Source organism: Pezoporus wallicus, unplaced genomic scaffold, assembly GCF_028554395.1.
Source record: "Pezoporus wallicus isolate ANWC-B61680 ecotype Strahan unplaced genomic scaffold, APGP_CSIRO_Pwel_v1 contig_5552, whole genome shotgun sequence".
Classification (NCBI taxonomy): Eukaryota; Metazoa; Chordata; class Aves; order Psittaciformes; family Psittacidae; genus Pezoporus; species Pezoporus wallicus.
The window spans coordinates 4,324,328-4,341,065 of record NW_026640754.1 but is presented as its reverse complement, the minus strand read 5'-3'; the positions used below and the strand labels follow the sequence as shown (position 1 = coordinate 4,341,065).

General features: G+C 42.5%; 2 protein-coding genes across 3 annotated transcripts; one reads left to right on the top strand and one right to left on the bottom strand.

The window, feature by feature from the left end:
* Positions 1–794: 794 nt before the first annotated feature.
* Positions 795–10,133, bottom strand: LRP2BP (LRP2 binding protein). 2 transcript variants are annotated; one of them, XM_057420340.1, is made up of 8 exons: positions 9,928–10,133; positions 9,491–9,606; positions 8,574–8,687; positions 6,931–7,073; positions 6,748–6,853; positions 5,821–6,044; positions 2,640–2,805; positions 795–927 (listed from the first exon to the last, which is right to left on the bottom strand). In XM_057420340.1, the coding sequence occupies exons 1-8, from the start codon at positions 9,989–9,991 to the stop codon at positions 862–864; spliced, it is 999 nt and encodes a 332-aa protein (XP_057276323.1). In that variant the 5' UTR covers positions 9,992–10,133; the 3' UTR covers positions 795–861. The 2 variants fall into 2 exon arrangements, with proteins under 2 accessions (XP_057276323.1, XP_057276324.1); XM_057420341.1 differs by having other exon boundaries at positions 9,491–9,603.
* A 4,002-nt stretch (positions 10,134–14,135) lies between these two features.
* Positions 14,136–16,666, top strand: ANKRD37 (ankyrin repeat domain 37). The gene is made up of 4 exons (XM_057420295.1): positions 14,136–14,194; positions 14,411–14,563; positions 15,255–15,346; positions 15,882–16,666. The coding sequence occupies exons 1-4, from the start codon at positions 14,168–14,170 to the stop codon at positions 16,114–16,116; spliced, it is 507 nt and encodes a 168-aa protein (XP_057276278.1). The 5' UTR covers positions 14,136–14,167; the 3' UTR covers positions 16,117–16,666.
* Positions 16,667–16,738: the final 72 nt, after the last annotated feature.

Below are 16,738 nucleotides of genomic sequence, written 5' to 3'. Positions count from 1 at the left end.
TTCAGCACAACATTGCTTGGGTGTACACACTCCCAGCCAGAAGGTTTTCAGCTAATACTACCAGAGGCAACTTAAATGAAGTATGAAAGGTTGAGGAGAACAGGCCTTGTTCAGAGGACATATATTGAATATTTCCATGCTAACATTTTTTATCTATAGTTCTGGAAGTATTATTTTCTAGTTTTAGAAGTTGATGTGTTCGGGAGCGGGGAGGGAGAAAGGGGAAAAGTGAATGAGCAGCTTCACGGTTCTGAGTTACTGGCTGGGCTTAAACCACATGGTTTGAACTGTGTAAGGCCTTTCCAACTTGAAACCTCTGCAGTCTAAGAATAAAATGTGTTAAGATACAAGTAGATCTAGGTGCATTAGAAAAGCATGTGAAAGAAAGTCTGCACAGAACAAAGGTAAGATTTAAAAATGGCTGTGACCTGTGAACGGGCTGAATGTGAAAAGTGGACGAGTTTGGGTTCACGCTTTTCATAGTATTAAAATTGAATGTTTAAATATTAAAAATGCGGAAAAGGGAACAACCATTTTTATTTGGTTTTGGTTTGATTCACATGCTTTATGGCAGTATGACATGAAGAAAACACAGGACATCTGCCCCAGTAAAATGTCCTTAATAAACTGTAAGTCTTCGATAGAATTTTTAAGTCTGCCTTTGCCTCATCTCAGTTAGAGTGTGAGCTTTTTACTTTGTCTGTGGTTTTAGATATAAAAGAGTCAGTAGATTGCTTTAAATAGTAATTTCTCTAAAGTTGGAAAGCAAGCAGTAAGTGATGAACACTCTGTAATTGCTTCAGATTAAAGATGGTTTATTGTGGTAGTACATTCATATACCAGTCACAGCTAAAGGAAATGCTAAATTTTCCCAAGATTAGCTGCCAGCTGAAGGTCAGCAGCAACATCAGGATCCAGAAGACATGCCTTTGAAAACAAAGAACAGGCAGTTCTAGTTTATGGCTAAAGTCAAATTGTATGTTGTCAATATCAATATAACACTAATAAGGTCTTTATCTCAGATAATTACAACAAAAGTTAACCAACTCGTTAAAATATTAAAGAGTTAATATGCTACTCAGCTTTAAATCCCTTTTTCTAAAGAAAAAAAATGAGTATTTAAAATGAACATACTTGACTGTAGTGTTGGTTCTAATTTTTTATTCTCTTCGTTGATATGGCATGTGCTGCCACCACAGTCAAAACCCTAAATCTGCTCACAGGCAGGATCAGTTTACTTCACTTGCATCCCTTTTTTTCAGTATTCCCTGGAATGCCCATCTTCTCTTTCTTGCCTTTCAGAACTGACAGGGTCTTAGAAGGTAGGCCAAAACCACAGCTGAGCAGTTAATTAAAAAAGCAAACAAGATTTTGATTTTAAGTGGGTATAATTGTACAGTTAACACAAGAATTATTTTCCATACAAAAGGAACTGAACACACCCACAGCTCTTGTCTTTTACTTGTTCTGAAGTTACTGCTTCAGGTAGCTTCCTTGTTTATTTTCCATTACTTCTGTTGTTGAGTGGAGATGCATGCCACAAATCAAGAGAAATCATCTCTCTTTATACTAAGAGGGCAGCAGACTTCCTGTATCAGGCTCAGATGTACAGGTAGTGAATGATGAGTGAAAGTCCCTAACACTTACTTGGACTGCTGCCTACAGCATTTTTAACAGCAGTTTATATTCCTTTCCCATTCTCCTCCTCATCCTATCCTCTGTAACACTTTTTACAGCAGAATAAAATGTTTAAAAAGTATGCATTCAGAGGACCACCTCTTCTCTGCTAAGTCTGTTGGCTTCCCTGAGTAAGGAGCCACAAAAATTATTACTTGATAATTTATCATTTACATAACTCTCCATTTATTTGGATTGCACCAAGCTGGACATGAAGTATTCTACTTGCTGAAACAAATGGTCTCTACATGAACAGAAAGCATATAATCTTCCTGAAGCTGAGATCCAATCTTGCTACACTTCCTTCCAGTTGGCGTAATCATCTTGCCTTGACTGTACCTTTAGCTATCACTGATATTATCTAGTAGCCTAGAAGCCGCTGTTGATCTTCTTCAAGCAAGACATTTTACTTCAACTTTAGAATTTTCAAACAATGTGACCTATTTTTGCCCCTGTGTCTCAGTAACAGTAGATCTTCAGGTATTGTTAAAATATAAACATAAAACCAAGTATGACAGCCAGGTATGATTGACTTCAGCACTGTTAATGATGGTTGTAATTGTTAGAGAATCTAAAGTAGAGAAAAACTTAGGGTTTTCCAGTTTGAGGGAATGTCAGAGACATCAATTTGGGATAAGATTATTCAAATGGTTTAGCTAATCTATCTTGCAAGATACCAAGCTCTTTGCTGTGGTAGTTTCCACAGATGTTTTTTTGACATTTACCATAATGCAATATTTGCTTAAGCAAGTGGGCAGACGGCATCCTTTCAGACTGTTTTTAGTAGATTTTGATATAATTTTATAACTCTTCATTTTCTTGCACAATTTTTTTTTTAACATGATGTTGGAGTCTTTAACCAAACAAGTTTAAAGACTGAAACCCAAGGTATCACTCAATTTCATGAGACATAAACTAGTCTTTCCAGACACATTTAAAGACTTAAAACGTTCTCAACTTACCCTAGAATAGTGTTTTGAAGCAGCAGCTTGATCTTGCTGTACACCTAGGCCAAGCTGGAGGCATCTACCCAAGTAGAACGCAGCCATGGCAACCCCCTTGGCAACATATGCGGGAAGACAGTCGGTTATCTTTGCTAGCGTATTGATGTCATCATGGTCTGTAATTCTGCTGTGGAATTTACAGCGTTAGCTTAGGTAATGCTACCTCAAGCACTAATTGAAGTAAACCATATATGACTTGACACCACCTCCTTTCCATCATTATCCAAAATAAGCTGAAATGTATATTTATTCAGCAACCTAATGAGGATTCTTCAGTATCTGAAATTAGTCTTATTCGAATATCGTTACATTAAAGCAAAAACAAGTACATAACTTCTGCAGTCACTTTCACTATAGTTATGCTACTTAGAAAAGGCAGCGTACTTTAATTTTTCCCAACAAAATACTTTATGGAAAAAAATGTATGTTTCTGGAGGAACAGCAGAGCTTTCCAATTCATTTGAGCAACCTTATCTAGTTAGAAGGTGTCCCTGCCCACAGCAGGGGGGTTGGAACTAGATGATCTGTAAAGGGCCAGCCCAAACCATTCCATGATTCTGTGATTGTAAAATTCCAAGTTCAAAAATCATAGTAACGTGATGATCTTGGTCATACCTGACAGACTCAGACTGTAAAACCCACTTCTGACAACCACTTACAACTGTTTCAGCTCAGTTACTTTCTTTATTCTGCATCTCTGCTTACTGTCGCCTTATTTTCAACATGTTTTTACCAAGAACCATTTCAAGAATCAGAGGGACGAAGTGAACATTGTTTTCACTGGCAGGCTATGATCTCCTGTTGTTGCTGCAGTACTAGGTACAACATTTCAAAGTGGGAATTGATATTTTTCCTAGCTGTTGTCTTAAAACAGAGCCCCCCAAGCCCTGTATCCTTTCCAGACACAAAGAGTAATAATATGCTTGACAGAAGAAAAAGAAGTGCAAGTCATTTGAATTTATAGCTATTCCCTATAAATCAGTGTATGAAAGATTGTTCTGAACTAGCCCTCTGCCAAGTCAGTGCCTATTAAATCATTTGATTGTTCAGAGCAGTATTCTCCCACTTAATTTGGTCCCATTAACAAATGCAGCAACAAAATAGGAAAAAAGACAAAAAAAAAACCCCAAAACCAACAACCTCAATGACTTATTAGCAAAACCATTCAACTATAATAGTGGTAACTTATTGCCTCTTTTATCTTTCTGATATATAGCATTTTTTACTTCTCCAAAAGATACACAACAGGATGCTGATGCAAATAACAATACCCAGTTAAGACAGGCGAAAAATTCTAGTTCAGCATGGTTGACTTCATACCATAGCAATGGGTAAGTAGAAGTGTACAGGACAACAAAATTGTTACTTAAAGTGAAATACTAGTAGCTAATCTAGTCTCATAATATTAGGAAATGCTATACTGTACATAATCACATAACGCTTGGATGTTTGTACATAACAAAGGTTTACTTGTTTGTATGTAACAAACCATGTAGTTGGTATGAACACAGACAAATCTTAGCAGAAAAGGTATTGATACAACTGATTGAACTGCTGAGATTTTTGCCACAAGGCTAACTGCAATCTCAGGTAAGTGGAACTGTTTCAAATATGGTGTCAGTATCTCTTGGTTCAGAAATGGGCACTTCTGGCTGTAGTATCAGATTTCATTGCTATTTTCTGCAGTTACAGTTGCAGCTGATGAAATGCACTGTTCACTTGCCTGGATAACGTACCATTCAGCATTGGCTGAAAGGGATGCATTCCAAGAGGGACATGCTAGACTATACTGAATAGCTGTTAGTCTCCTTGCAGTGCAAAAGGAGACAAAAACAGACCTGCTGCTATGAATGGCATGTACAGGATGCAGCTTCTGTAAGATCAATATTGGGCCCAACACTTGTTTAATGGCTTCGTAAGTGATCTGGAAGATGGCATCAAGTGTACCCAAATGGAGTTTGCTGATGATACCAAACTAAGTGGGAAGCGTACACTTTGGAAGAGAGAGCCACCCCACAGGCTGACCTGACTAGGCTGGAAGAGTGGGCTAACAAAAACCTTATGAAGTTCAACAAGGACAAGTGTAAGGTCTTGCACCTGGAAAACATAATACAGGAGTGCAGCACAGGCTGGGATCTACCTAGCTGGGTGGCAGCTCTGTGGGAAGGGACCTGGGGGTCCTTGTGGACAAGCTCAATATATGTGAACAGTGTGCAGCTGCTGGCAAAGCCAACAGGATGATGGGTTACATCAACAAGGGCATCAACATCAGAGACAGGTCATCATCCCACTCTGCTCGAGGCTTGTCAGGCCACACCTGGAATACTGTATTTAGTTTTGGTCCCTGCTATATGAGATGCAGACAGGCTGGAGAGGATCCAGAGAAGGACCATAAAGATTATCAGAGTACTGGGAAGCCTGCTGTTATGAGGAAAGGCTGAGAGAGCTGGCTTTGTTCAGCCTTGAGAAAAGAAGGCTCAGAGGAGACCTTACCACCACATTCCAGCATTTAAAGTGTGGCTACAAATAAGACAGAGACTCCCTTTTTACAAGGAGTCACATGAAAAAGATGAAAGGTAATGGCTGCAAGTTAATTCTGGGGAGATTCCAACTGGATATAAATGGAAAATTTTGCACAAGAACAATCAGCCATTGGAATAATCTCCCCAGGGAAGTGGTGGATTCTTCAACACTGAAAACATTTAAGATTCAGCTGGAAAGTGTGCTGGGACATCCAGTCTAGGTCATGGCCTAGAAAAGCTGGACCAGATGATTCTTGAGGTCCCTTCCAACCTGGGGTTCTATAATGGTAGGGGTTTAAAAGGAGTGGTGAAGCCTAGAGATTGTGGACTGAGGAGACATGGAAAGCAGGGTTGCATGTGGGCTTCTGCTTGGTCTACTTAAGATTCTAGCTCAAGGCTGCTTTGCTTCACAGGATCAGAAAGAAAAGTGGTGGGAACCTTATAGTATTAATTTTGTCACTGAGTTGCTATTCCCTCTTCTACATGAGGTTTTGCCGTTCAGTATCTCAAACATCTCCCGAGTTTGAGAGACAAGAGCATGAACTTATTAATCATTTTCATCTGAGCACTGTGGTCTTACATAAAGAATCATCATAAAAAATCAAAATTATTTTCACCTTTTGGCTACTGCAGCAGCTGTTGAGTAAAATTTTCTATTGTAATAGTATTCTACAAGATGACCTTGAGCATAGATGTTGCCACGTTGTGCTGCTTCTCTCAAACACTCCAAAGCAGCCTTAGCGTTTTGACCTATACCTTGTCCATAGAGATACATAACACCGAGTGCTCCCTGTGATTCCAGACTTCCATTGCCACATGCTTCTGAATGCCAGAAAAAGGCCTAAAGAAGAGGCACAAAGTTGGAGTACACATTTACTTTAGCTACTTTGTTCCATAGCGTTTACATAAACACTCTTATATCAACCATCCTGTAAGAAATGCTTGCACATAAAAGAAAGCAGAATCCTTGTAAGGCTTTAAAACCTGCTTCATTTATCATCAGTGACATCTTGGTTTCTGAAGGTTACCAAAGCTGACAAAACTGAAATCCATTCTATTCCAATACCAGTTCTCCCTGTTACTCCCAGTAAAAAAAACCACCACCAAAACACATTGGCCAGCAGTGTCAAATTAGTCAAAATCAGTGATTCTGGCCATCTGTTCATACAGACTTGGATAATAATGCCTAGCAGTACTTAAAATACAGCTTTCAGAGACAAATATATTGTAGAATCACAGAATAGTTAGGGTTGGAAAGGACCTTAAGATCATCTAGTTCTAACCCCCTGCCATGGGCAGGGACACCTCCCATTAAACCATGTCACCCAAGGCTCTGTTCAGCCTGGCCTTGAACACCACAAGGGATGGAGCATTCACAGCTTCCTTGGGCAGCCCATTCCAGTGCCTCACCGCCCTCACAGTAATGAACTTCTTCCTTATATCCAATCTAAACTTCCCCTGTTTCAGTTTGAACCTGCTAATCTTTCTGCAAAGTCAAGATTAACTGGGACTCGTGAAACTCAAAAGGTACAAGTGGCCTTTACCTTCTTCAGGTCTTTTTGAGCTGACATAGAATAAAGCATTCCTAAAGTACTCTGGGCCTTTATGCTTGCTTTTGGATTTCCATGGTCCGCAGCAAAAAGCCACAACCTAAGAAAATGGGGACAAAGAAAGTTCAAGTAACACAGCATCTTAGATTGGTCAGGAAAATTACTGACTGCCATTACCTTTCAGCTTCTTCAGTTGACTGCTTGACACCACATCCTTCATAATATGCTCTGCCAAGATTGTATGCAGCTGCAAACTTCAAGCGTCTTGCTTTTGGGGAATCAGAGTAGAGTATTTTCTTCATGTATTCCACTCCCCTCTCCTAAAAATTGAGACATTTTGGTTACTACATTCAGACTCTGAAGAGCATGAGATAAAGAACCTGACAATCCACTATGTTCTGCAAAAGAGGTAAGTTTTCCACACTGAAGAAAGGCTGAGGCATATTGGTAGGACAGTCTGGAGAACAGTGTCATAGCAAAGCAGAACTGATCTTTGGTTACTAGGCAGCCCCTAGATTTTTGGTTGTCATGTATTTTTAATGTGAAACATTTCCTTATAAAAGTTCATCTAATACTATATTCCTCTTCATTGATAAAAATTTTCTGAGAAATACACTTACATAAATGAATGTCACATCCTAAACATGCTACTTTTTCAATACTGATCTTCTGTAAACTTTCTCATATTGCATAATGTATCTGAAGTCATAAAACAACCTTAACAAAAGGCAAAGTGGTAACACTAATACACTCTTAAGTCCCTCCATTAAAAATGCCTTAAATTCATTATGGACAAAAAAAATGATAATGTTAAATAAGCATAAGGAGAACAAACATTGCATGTGAGCAGATGTATGGTGTATCATCCAGGGAACTCAAAAGTATTTCGGAAACAAGATTTATGCTTTTAGGATTTAGCATGGACACCCTGTTTAAATGCACTGGAGACAGTCCTTTGCAAAAGGTTCCTCTCTTACTCACCTCTCTCATACTGAAATACACAAAAAAGAAAGAAACTTTTCTGACATGTTTATTTGCAAACAAACCTATGTGGTAATTATGCAGGCATACAGCATACAGAACAAATGAACCACCTCTAAAAAAACAGCAGAATAATTTCTGTTCCGCTGACAATCCTCTAAGCACAAGAATCTGATCTGTTAATATGCTGTTTATTTTTTCCCCTCCCATCTTGTTACATACCCTTTCTTTCACCCTATTTGTATTCTCTCCTCCGACCACTCTTTTAAGTCATGTTCTCCAATAAACTCTCTTCTTATGGCAGCAAATCATTAATCTTCCTTTTCTGAAATGTGACTCTTCAATTTGAATTCTTCGAATTCTTGAAAATGTAATTCTTTCTCTAATTTTAAAATATTGCTACCAGCCACTGGCAGAAGCTTAATCTTCTTTAGTATCCATGTTAAGAGACTAGAAAGTACCTCAAAAAACATCTTTGTGCAAAACTATATAGTTGTTTGATTTCCATTTTTACACATTTTCATCTAGATATACTGCTTATTAATAAGTAACGAATAGCAATTTTAAAACAGCTTCCACACAGCACAAACTTTTAAAATTCATAATTGAAAATACAAATTACTGTGTTTTTCAAATGAACCTATTTTATTACAGCTATTTTTGAGAACTACTTCAGAACCCTCTATCTTTTAATGATGCTTTTTAAACACCTGTACTTCTTGAAACTAATTGTAAATCAAAGACCTGCTTATTTTAAACTAAATAATCAAGCTTATAAAGAAGGTCTTAGTAATCATCAGCTAATATTAAAGTAAAAATCATACAGCTATATTACTTACAGGGTCTTCTGTAGTGCCTAGTCCATCATAATGCATTACACCAAACTGATACATTGCTTGAAAATCTACATCCTTGATTTTTTCAAATTGTATTAATGCTTCTTCATACAACCCCTGGGAAAGACAGAACAGTACAAAGGGTACATATGGCTGCCTCACTCTGATATATGCTCTCTTGCAGTTTTTCAACTTGGCGCATTTCCCTCATGAACAAAGATCAAAAATTTGCATAGAACAACTACAGAAGTTGTAGAAATCAGAAACAGAGTAAGTCAACAACCACAAGAAAGCTGGATAGGGTGGAAGCACTCAGGACTTCCAAACAAGCAGTGGTATGCAAACATCTTCTCTGAAACCAAAAGACAGTGTGACCATCTTTATCCTTCCCCCAGATGCCATCTTTTTTGTTCAAGGAGGAAAATGTCTAATCCAGATGCCCTGCCCTGTCTATCTGACTTCCCTTAAGTGAGATATTCTTATACCTCGAGGGTTTATAAGAATCTGCTTTTACATCTCAACAAAGGGTTGGTTATACAAAGACTAAACTCAAAACTGGCAGTGAGGTAAGGGAGAGCAAAGAGCAAAGATCAAAAGCTGTGTCTGGGGTCAGGGACCAGAACCACGTAACTGAAAACAGTAGGTGGTGGTTGGCTAGTCAGCTGGCCAAAAACCAGCTCAGCTTGGAAGTTAGCTGTAGGGACAGGCTGCTGCTTCTTTACCTGATCCTTGGGAGCCACCACTAGATGCCTGGGGACCGTGCAGGAAAAACTTACGTAGGGGAACACCTGGTGCTTTTCGTGGGAAAAAAACAGGCACAGGCATCTCTTTTAGTTTAAGGTTTTCTCTCTTTTACCACTGAAATTGTATTAAAAAATTGTCAGCTTTATAGTATTTCCTTAAAAGAAGGAAACCACAACCTCTTCGTAGTACAGTTGTCCTCTCAAAAACCATGCCACAGGATCTCCGCTTGCCATTCTCTTCACCAACAGCTCCTCAGCTTTTGCAAATAAAGCAGCATGGTTGCAGTTCTCTGCTTAAAAATTGACAAACATTACGGTTATTTTCCCAAAACAGAACAGCATCGATAAGCACACTAAAGGTCTGAAGCTGGTGTGGTCCCCTTCTGTTTGCATCTTTTAAAGGACCAAGATGAAAGGGCTATTTCATTAAAGGGATAAAGTTCGATGAGGACCTTGTGAAGGTTCAGTTTGCTGTGGAATTGCTTAAAAGCAAATCTGAACTAGAGAGGGCACTTCACATCACGAAATGCCTTACCGCGCCTGCTGGGACGCAGCGCGGCTGAGGGACTCGGCAGGCCCAGCTGAGGGGGCAGCCCCGAGGGCCGGGTCCGTACCTGATGCCTCAGGGGCGAGCTGGGTGCTGTAGGCCAGGGGTAGCCGCTCGCTGCGCAGCTTCATCCCGCCCCGGCGGGAGGCCGAGGGCAACGGGGTGGCGAGCCTCCAAGTGGGCGGGAAGCCGAGCCCGCCAGCCGCGCCGGGTGACGGCAGGCCGGGAGAGCGGCCGCGGCCCTCGCTGGTGTCGGGCTGCCCGAGCCGCCGGCGGCGGGGAGCGGCGGAGCGCCTAGAGGCAGCCGGCGGCGGCGGGCTGATGTCGGTCGGCTAACGGCGGTTGCGTGGCAGTTGCCCCCCTTGCTGTCCCGAAGCACCACCCAGCCCAGCCCGCACTGTGGCGGTATCAAGCACTGCTGCGTAGCTGGGCTTTGTGGTCCCACGTCCTCTGACCAGGCAGAAGGAGGAAGACGGGAAGGTAACACTGGCGTTTTACCTTTGGGTTTGGTCCGTTTTCTGCGAGAAACGAGACGCTAGGCCATGCTGGACGGGGCTTGGAGCAACCTGATCTGGTGGAAATGTCCCTGTCCAATGGCCATGGGTTGGAACTGGATGATCTTTAAGGTCCCTTCCAACCCTAACCATTCTGTGATTCTGTAGCAGTCATGTGGGCCAGGGGTCTGTGGAAATAACATTTCCAGCTGTTGGCTAGTGCTAAACGATGTGAAAATACATGGTGGGTTAGGACAGGCTGTGTTTGGCCATCCACTGGATCTTTCCTACTGCCTGCCAGTCCTGTACCAAATTAAACGCAGAAGCCCAAAATACTGTGCAAGAAGAGATTATAGGCAAAACCAACAGAAGCTCTGAATGTGGCTCAGTTACAAGGTGGTGAGGCTGTGTAACAGCCTAACACATGGAGACTTCAGCATTCCCAGTGATCAGAAGCCATTTGTTGCAGTTTGTTTTCCGCATATAGACACTATCAAAGTTGCAAAGATATTTTAGGAGAAATGCTGTGTGAAGCTGATTTCTCCTGAAATGTAAGGCATTGTTTTTACTTCTGTTGATAGCTTCTGGCTGTCTCCTACAAAAAGGATACACCAACACAATGCTGCGTGAGTGCTTTAAAAATAATCCTTAGCTGCATTCCCGGCTTTGATTTTAATTTTGCCTTTTATTTTCCTCCCAGATGACTATCATCCTGCTATTTCTGGCAGCGCACTCTGTGTCTATAGCAACAGGGACAGAGGCAACAGAACAAGAGGGTAATGCTTGTGGTTTTATGGGGTTAAACCTGTGGGCTCCACATGACATTATCCAACAGTCCCAACTGACTAGTTGCCAAGCCCTCCTGTAGCTCATCCTGATTTGCTTTGTGTAGATGATACAGGCCAAGAAATCTACAGGAAATAAACTTTTTGTGAAGCATCAATGAATTACTTGGACTAAACAGGCAGGGTGATGAACAGCCTGTGGAAGCAGCAGTACCCTTGAGCAAAGGCAGTTAACGCTGGTTGCTGCTTTCAGCGCTGAAAGGTGCGAGGTTCAGCAGCATACCTTGGCTCATCCCATTGCTTACACATGTTTATTAGGGCTGGCTCCTCCAGTATAATTTTCTTGATACCTATGCAAGGTGTGTGGCCTGGGATTCAAAGCGCAGAGGGATTTTTAGCGGGTTTTATTCCAAACCAGCTGCCTGTGTTTATAACCAATGCAAGTAACAGTTACTCAGTGGCAGAAGAGTTTTGCAGGCACTTATGATGTGAGCAAAATGTGACGGGAAGCTCAAGAACAAATTAACAACAGTTAATTTGAAGAGAGTTGGGGCCGGCAGGATGCCAGAGTCTGTGTAGGTGGTTCAGCTGGAAAGATGGGATTCCTCAACTTTGACACCAGGGAATTGCTGAGGTCATTCAGGGGAGGGAAGGCTTTAAAACAAAACATCCTTTTGGGTGATCCAAGTCTTAAGCTGCTTCTGGGTATGTGGTTTTCAGAAGAGTCTTTGCAACTGCATAAACAATGACTGTGGATTTCTGGCATTTGTGCAGCTGTGTATTTCATACCTTACAATCTGCAGATGGAAGTGTAGGGATTTAATTTTATTAACTCATTGGCTGGGCTAGCTGTTGGGTAGTATCTGGTAATCTGGTAATCACACATGTATTTCCATATGAAAGGAGAGGTGAAAACTCACTGAAATTGATACAGAGGGTTGACCATTGTACAGGGGGGTAGTACAGGGGGGTTGTACAAGGGGGTTGTACAAGGGGGTTGTACAGGGGGGTTGTACAAGGGGTTAGAGGAATTTGTTTAAACAAAAGGACTATCTGTTGTAAATGCCTGCTAAGCAGAACAGAGACCTCCGGTCCTGTTAATAAGCAGACGCCTGAATCTACTGATAAAGGGGAGAAGCAGAGGATTTACGGCTGGGACACTGACCAAACTCTAAGGCCATGCATAAAGACTAAAAAGGTGAAAAGTGCAAGAAGAGGAAGACTCATTTACTTCATCTTGAAGACCCCTACCCAGAGGAGGAAGACTCATTTACTTCATCTTGAGACCCCTGCCCATGACCAGAGGGGGCACTGCACAGGCGCAGAGGACCTTCTGGCTCATTATAATACGAAGCGGGGATAGGACATGAATATGTATAGGCGTATTGTGCAACCTTATGAATATATATAACTTTAGAGAATAAATGTACAGGGAAACAACACTGAGGTACGCATGACTTTGAGGAATTATCCCCGTGCGTCTCAGCGCTGAATAAAAAGCATACCAACTTTACAACTTTAACAAGTTGTGGAGTCAATCCACGCATCAAAATGATTCTGCTGAACTGATACATTGCCTTTGTACCTGGATTTACACACTGTTGAAAAAGAGATTGTCTGTGTTTATATTCTACTACTTAATGATTTGTATTTCCTTTCTGAAAGGGGAAGCAGGAGGTAATTGTCACACCGTTTGTGCGTTTATTTCAGAACTCTATATGCCCCAAAGGAACACTGTTAGGCTGCTTTTCCCCTAACTGTTTATTAAGTCCATGGGATTTCATTTTTTAAAACACATAACTTTTTAGTTCCCTTTTTTTTTTTGAAGTGATGGTAGTGATTATGAGTAACTTCCATAACAAACATGTAGGCATCCGACAGAAGGAAATACTGTAGTGCTAAGGGAAGAAAACTGTATACCTCAGACACTGACTGGGTTAAGATGCTCCTCACTTGAATCCTGTAATGGGGAAGTACCATTAGCGGTAATTGAATCCACTGCCAGACTGGATTGTATAGCACGGAAAGGACAGGCAGTTACTGTCAAATATGTGAGCAAAGGCTCTGTCCGTGCAAAGGGAAGTTATGGCATTGACTGCTCTCAGCTTCCACAAACAGTGGTGTAGAGTGTGTTTTACCGTGTGTGTGGACATGCCACTCTCTTGCCCTGCCTTCCCCAACAGCCATAGACACCGAGCGGTAAAGCTCTGCTGGGGGGAAGCAGGTTTCACCAACCCGTCACTGTTGCCACCTTCAGAACGGATTCCAGGCATTCTCATGGTCTTTAAGTGTTGCCATGGTTGGTCCTGGTTTCCCGTGCAGAGGCCTGTGGTTGAAAGGCTTTGTTTGTGACCTTGGCCTCTACGGTCTGACCTGCTCCGGGCCAGTTAATGCTCAAAGAAGTGAACATTAAGTTTCTGTTTTTCCAAATGCATTTTGAATGGAAGTGCAATAGGTGGGGACCCCAGAATCCCCCATCACCAGGCCTAGTCCCACTCAGGCTGGGGATGGATGTGCCGTACTGGCTGCATTGAGCGTTGGGCTTCAGAGATGGCCGAGTCTGTCTTGCCCATTCAGCCCCCTTATCCCGGTGGCACAGCTCGGGCAGGAAGGCAGTAGCGGTGGGTTTCTGCATGCTGACCTAAGGGGTTTGGGGGAGGGGAAATCCAAGCTAATCCCCTGGGGTTTATTTCCCTAGACCCAGGTGGGTCCGGATACGGCCCTCCCCCGCCAGCGCCTGGGCCCGCGGGCAGGACCACCGTGGGAGCCGCCCTCGCCAGCAGCAGCCCTCGCCAGCGCCATGGCAAGTGCCCCGCGCGGTCAGCCGGGGGGACCGCGGGTGTGAGGGACGTGCCGGGGCACCCCGCGCGACATGGCGCCGCCCGCCCGCCAGCCAGCCCTCAGCACCGGCACCCCGCGGCCGCGGCGGGCCCATGGTTGCGTACGTGCTGCTGCTGGCGGGGGCGGGGCCAGGGCCAGGGCCGGCTGCCCGCGGCGGGAGCGCGGCGTGCGCAGAGAGCGGGCGGTGATGTTGGTGCTGGGCTGCGGCGCGGAGGTGAGCGGCGCGGAGGTGCGCGGTGCGGGGCCGTTGCGGGCGCGCTGGCACATTGCCCGTGTCCGGCAGTACTGCTGGGTAGGAGACTCGGGCTGCTTTTCCTTACAGGGCAGTCTCAAGGAACGTAACGGGCTGGTGGTCTGCGAGGGGGTGTTTCTGCTACGGAGCAGCGTCCTTCGGCGGTAACATCCTGTCTTTTACTTCCTTCTGTTTCAGTCCGGTAGTCTGAGCGATCTGCTGGAGGCAGGAGCTGCTGTGAATGCACCTGCAGATGCCTTTGGTCAGTCTCCAGCTCACCTGGCTGCCTGCGGTGGGGAAGCCTTCTTCCTACTTTGGCAACTGCAGACGGGAGCGAATTTAAACCAACAGGTAAAATACGTAAGTTTTTCTCCCATTTCTAACCTGGCATGTCAGTAAATTCGGTTTATATTATTTGAGTATTTTTTTATCTAAGATTACACACCACTTGTATTTCATGAGATATCTAGGGTTGCTTATTTTAGCATAACTTTATTTTTCAGTGAACCAGAAATCCTGTCTAGATTGCATTAGTGATTTCATTTGCTATGTATAACGTGATTTTCACTTACAATCCTGCATTGCAGATGTCAAAAGAACCTACTTTTTTTACACAAATGAGCATTCCTTTTTCCTCCAAGATCGAATCCCTACTTCCAGTCTATGTTAAGGATTCTTCCTCTGGCTGCAATTTAATTTGCCTATACCTCTGAGCTGGTAGCAGCAAGCTATTGGTCACAGCAATCCTTGAATGGTGCTGAAAGATGCTGTTCATCAGTGTACAGGCTATACTCTGTGTACATCACCTATCAGAAGGTAAAGGTTAAACAATGAGTACTGTATGGGACAGGTTTTCTGCTCTGCTGTGATGAATACACTAAGCACTTAATGGCACTTACCAGGTACACTTCACTAGCTATTGTCCTTTAATATTTCTCAACTCAACAGACACTCCATAAACAGTCATGATGGAGAACAAGATAGAGTCTCATTTTATTCCCCTTCCTTCAAATTGACTGCTACATATAAACTGTGGTTTTAGGATTGCCTTGGAGAAGCCCCGATTCATAAAGCAGCAAGAGTTGGGAGTTTGGAATGTCTTGCTCTGCTTGTTGCCGGTGATGCCAAAATTGAGTAAGTTGGGCTACATTTAGTTATTTCAGAAAGTGTCAGAGGATACGTGTATTTTACAAATACTTTCCCTTGTTCAGAGCATTCATGCCAAGACTATAAATATAGCTTGAGTGTTGTCATTAAGACCAGTACGAAAAACTGCCATAAACACCAAAGTAGCACAGACCATATACTGTTCCGTTCCATGTTAAAAGCCTCTGCAGAAACCGCTAAGAGAATATTCCTGACTGTAAGTTCTCCTTGTAAGTTTTCCATTCTGACTAATGCTGCACTCACCCTCCTCTTGCCTTTCTGATATGCTGAGCCAGTCATTTGTCTAATGACAGATTTTAGAACACTTATTCCTTGGTGCATTTAATACCAACCCTCCATATGAGTCGAGCCCCATGCTACCCTTGGCAAGCCTTCTTGGTATCAGTTCTCTGTACTTATCTTTATACCTCCATCTGAAGTTACCACTTAATCAAATTGAAGAGTGCTTGCTCATTACATATATTGCATTTTAATGGAATGGTTCTTGTTAACTCTGTTTCAGCTTGTGCAACAACAGCGGACAAACAGCAGCAGACCTGGCCCTGGCTTACGGCTTTCTGGAATGTGCCAGGTTCCTCAGGACAACTCAGCACACTCAGACAATGAAACTGAGAGGACAGTCTGGCTACTCACCAAGGGACAACCATGGCTTGCTGAGAGAGGATCCAGCTGCACAGAAACAAGGTGGAACCACCAGATCCACAAGCAGGAAGAGGAGAAGATCAGGTGGTGTGTAATACTGTTGGTTTATTACAATTCAGAATAAGTTTCGAATACTTTTTATCATTTAAATAAATAAATTTAGTGTTGGGTACATAGCACTTGGATTTAGAAGCCTGCTCGTAAGGATCAGCTTGTGTAAGTATTTAAAGTTATGGTCTTACCAAACCAGACAGTTCATGGGGAATGCCATGGAAAAGACTGCTTTGTGGGGTGAGGAGGGTGGAATCCCAGGTAATTTTACTGATGTACTGATAAAGCAGCTACAGAATTACTCGTTTGTTTGTATGACAGATCTGATCTCCTGAAAAATGCCTTGTCATCCCAAAATTAAATCAAGGGGAATCTGAAGTCTGAAGAAGCATGACTGGACTATACATTGAGCAGCAAGATGTGTATGTATGTGCTCGTACATTGTCTCCTTCCGAGAAGGATGAAAGCTCGTTTGTTTTTACTTCTTACAGAAGACTGTTGTGTTGTTGGTGTTTTGTTGTTTGGTTGGGTTTTTCTCCCCTAGAACAGTTGTTATTCATACAGCTATAAATAAATGGAGTATATAACAATTAATTCCCTCGATTTTTTTCCTGTGTAAATGTGAGAACAAAGTTCATAAAATTTATAAAAGCCATTTTTTTTCTC